Source organism: Sinocyclocheilus rhinocerous, unplaced genomic scaffold (assembly GCF_001515625.1).
Source record: "Sinocyclocheilus rhinocerous isolate Xijiao unplaced genomic scaffold, SAMN03320098_v1.1 scaffold4136, whole genome shotgun sequence".
Lineage (NCBI taxonomy): Eukaryota > Metazoa > Chordata > Actinopteri > Cypriniformes > Cyprinidae > Sinocyclocheilus > Sinocyclocheilus rhinocerous.
In genome coordinates, this window is record NW_015638206.1 from 69,648 (window position 1) to 73,056 (window position 3,409).

Sequence of the window (3,409 nt, forward strand, 5' to 3'; positions counted from 1 at the left end):
CACACACACACACACTCACACACTCTCTCTCTCACACACACACACACACACAGTCATCATGTTGTGTTGTTGGAGCGGTGTGTTCGGTCAGGTTGTGTCTCATGTGTGATGAATGACAGACAGTCATGTGACCTGCAGGTGTTTAATGGCAGCACATGCTCACACTGAACTGCTGTGTTGATGTGTCAGTTACACACATGAAGCTCATCACGTTCCTCTCGCTGCAGCCGCTGAAGAACCCAGACACACACCAGCCCATCAGCACCAGCTCACGTTACTAATGCAGCGCTGACCCGTTCAACTCGATTACAGTGCAACTCCACAGATAAACCAAACATTAGCTGAAGCCTCAGAGCAGACTGATGACATGATCACAGACTTCAGTATGATTACGATGATGATGATGATGATGATGAAGACATTCACAAAAGAAATCATTAGGTGAATAACAGCCTTAATCATGAACTCTATTGAAATGCTGCATGTCAGTGTGTCCGGTTTCAACACATAAAACAAATGAAAATATTTAAAATAAAGATGTCAATTTATAAAAATGTGTTGAATTAGTATTTGTTTATTGCCCTTTGCTAATTTTAGATACAGCTCCTTCATATTATTTACACATTTGAAAACATGATTTTATTTTGTGATGATTTTTGTCTTGTTTTCAGTTGAATAAATGTTGACAGCTGAGTGAAGAGAAAACACTGACTGCATTTAGATCAAACTAACACTTCAACACAGACCTGAAGGCTTCACATCAAGCTTTCTGCAGGTCTCATGAAGTTGTAATTCACTTGTAATTCAATTTAACTCATTTTTTAAATCAGAGCAGAACGTCTTCATAATTCATATTAGTTCATAAAGTCATGGCATTAAATGTTGCATACACTCTGCTGCATTTTTGTCTCGTTTTAAACATGCTTAAAAATCAAGATGCATTTACTGGACGTGCAAAATGAAGGTCTGATCTGAATCAAAAGAGTTTATGATTAAAACAAGAACAAATATCTGCCAATGAGGATTTCTCTATTCTTCTTTAAATCATAAACTCACTTGATCTTGATTCAGTTTCTCAGAAAACAAGACTTCTTATTTTAAGCAATTTAGTTTCTGCAGTAAATGTATCTTGATTTGAGAATCTTAAATTCAGCAGCAGTGTGATCAGAAATAACAGTTATTTCCGTATTCTAGTTAAAGTTATTTTTAGTAAAATCAATTAAAAATAATAGAGATCAAACTCTTGCTAAAACAACCCATTTTTTTTGCTCTCTAGACATCTACATTTGCAGACCATTCTAACGAGTTTTACACGGCAAAAAATGATTTTCTTCTTTAGTATCTTTGTCTAGTTTTCTAGTATAAATATCTACAAATTCTGGAATTAAGATGCGTTTACTTGACAAGTAAAATGACTTTCATGTTTTCTGAAAATATTATCCAAATGTTGTTAGTTTTTGCTTAAAACAAGTAAAAATATCAGACCTGCAGAAACTCTGTTAGTGGATCGTAAAGGTGAGCATCACTTCATGTTACAGTACTGTACAGAGAGATTATGAGCTGAACTAATGGTGCAAACCGAGTTAACTACAAACTAACTAGTAGTCATATATCGGCTGGTCTGAGTGAGTGAGTGTGTGTGTGTGTGCGAGTGAGTGAGTGAGTGTGTGTGCGTGCGTGCGTGCGTGCGTGCGTGAGTGAGTGTGTGTGAGTGAGTGAGTGTGTGTGTGTGTGTGTGACAGATGAAAAACTAAAGAGGACTAAAACCGAAGGAGAGTCGGGTCTGAGAGGAGCAGCAGGAGCAGGAGGAGGTGAGGAGGATGAAGATGATGATGAAGATGGTGGTGTCAGTCGCTCCGGCTCAGAGGTGTGAGGAGGTGGAGAAGCACAGCTTCAGTGTGTACGGGTTCGAACCGTCTGAAAAACAACAACAAAACACGCGATGAACACGAAACAAACGCTCAGCTTCAGCTCATCTGCTCTGTCTACAGCTGCGCTCAAACCTTCACAGAATCTGCTAAATGTTCATTATTTAAGAGAGGGATCATACAAAACACAACTGAAGGACTCATGTGCATCTATTCCAAAAGCCTCAGATGTTCACTGATGCATTGAGAGCATTTTGAACACTTCTCTTAGTTTGTCTTCGTGTAAACATTGCCTGGAGCTTCTGAATGGCAGTGCCAGATGAAAAAATATGATATTTAAACAAACTAAGAAAAAATGACATCATTATAATTCTGTTCAAAAACACGACGACCAGTAAAACCACTGTGTCTATTGTTTTTTTTCCCAGCACAGACCTTTATTTCATTTATGATTTGTGTAAGAAAAAGGGTTCACTGATGCTCCAGAAGAAAACACGACGCATTGAGAGCCGGGGGTGAAAACTTTTGAACAGAATGACGATGTGTAAATTTTTCATAGTTTGTCTTCTGGGAAACATCACCTGGATCACCCGGAGCTTCTGAAGGGCAGTACGACATGAAAAATACATGACATTTAATAAACTAAGAAAAAATCCCCCATGATCACCATCCTGTTCAAAAGTTTTCACCCCCCCGGCTCTCAATGCGTCGTGTTTTCTTCTGGAGCATCAGTGAACCCTTGCCACTAAATCCTAATGGACCATGTCCCAAAACACACTAGAGAAAACCATGTTTTAATGGTTTTAATGGTTAAAAGTTGATGGTTTGTAATGGTATTTGTAGTGGAAACCATTAGGATTTTCAGTTCAGCAGGGTTTTAATGGCATCCTCTGTAAGTTTGAAACTGATACAGTTAAATTCAGTTTCACACAGAATAAAATACAGCTGAGACTGATTCATAATGATATTATTATCCGAAATATATTTCATAATTGACTGAAATATTCTGTATTACTGATGTAACAATAAAAAAAAACACTAAATATTTGTCTTTCTAATTCCATCGTTCCTGTGCTAACATCTGACGGTTTGGTGGTCACTCACTGGGGATCCGGATCTGATAGTGGTTGAGGACCGTCAGAACCTCCACGGCGTGAGTCTTACTGTCGAACTCCAGCAGGCCAGAGATGGTCTTTGAGCTGGCTGCGGATCCAGACACACACACGTCACGGCAGATCAAACACATCACAGACATTTCTACATTTCAGCAGAACTCAGACTCACGTTTGGCGTCAAACACTTTGTATTTGCTGAATCCTGGGACGCCGTGTTCTGTGCATAACTGCAAAACAGACGAATGTGAGTGCGACAGAATCCAGCAGAGGACGCTAGTGAGACACACGACACTCATCACCTGCTTATTTACCCGTCTATACACAGTTATGAATGCTAAAACCTAACCCTAACCCTGACAGACAACTCCGCACTCTTAACAGTGGAAAAAAGCTTTATTTACTTTATTTTTATACCTTTTTTTTTTT

At 38.9% G+C, this 3,409-nt stretch overlaps 1 protein-coding gene across 1 annotated transcript in view; it reads right to left on the reverse strand.

Annotated features, from left to right (window-relative positions):
* Positions 1-1,744: 1,744 nt before the first annotated feature.
* The window catches only part of LOC107749628 (heterogeneous nuclear ribonucleoprotein L-like), a 17,127-nt gene continuing 15,462 nt past the window's right edge, over positions 1,745-3,409 (reverse strand). The window contains exons 8-10 of the mRNA XM_016564791.1: positions 3,153-3,210; positions 2,973-3,071; positions 1,745-1,917 (exon numbers count right to left, since the gene is read on the reverse strand). Of these exons, the coding sequence (XP_016420277.1) occupies positions 1,862-1,917; positions 2,973-3,071; positions 3,153-3,210 (213 nt within the window). The 3' untranslated portion in view covers positions 1,745-1,861. The remainder of the gene's footprint in view (positions 1,918-2,972; positions 3,072-3,152; positions 3,211-3,409) is intronic.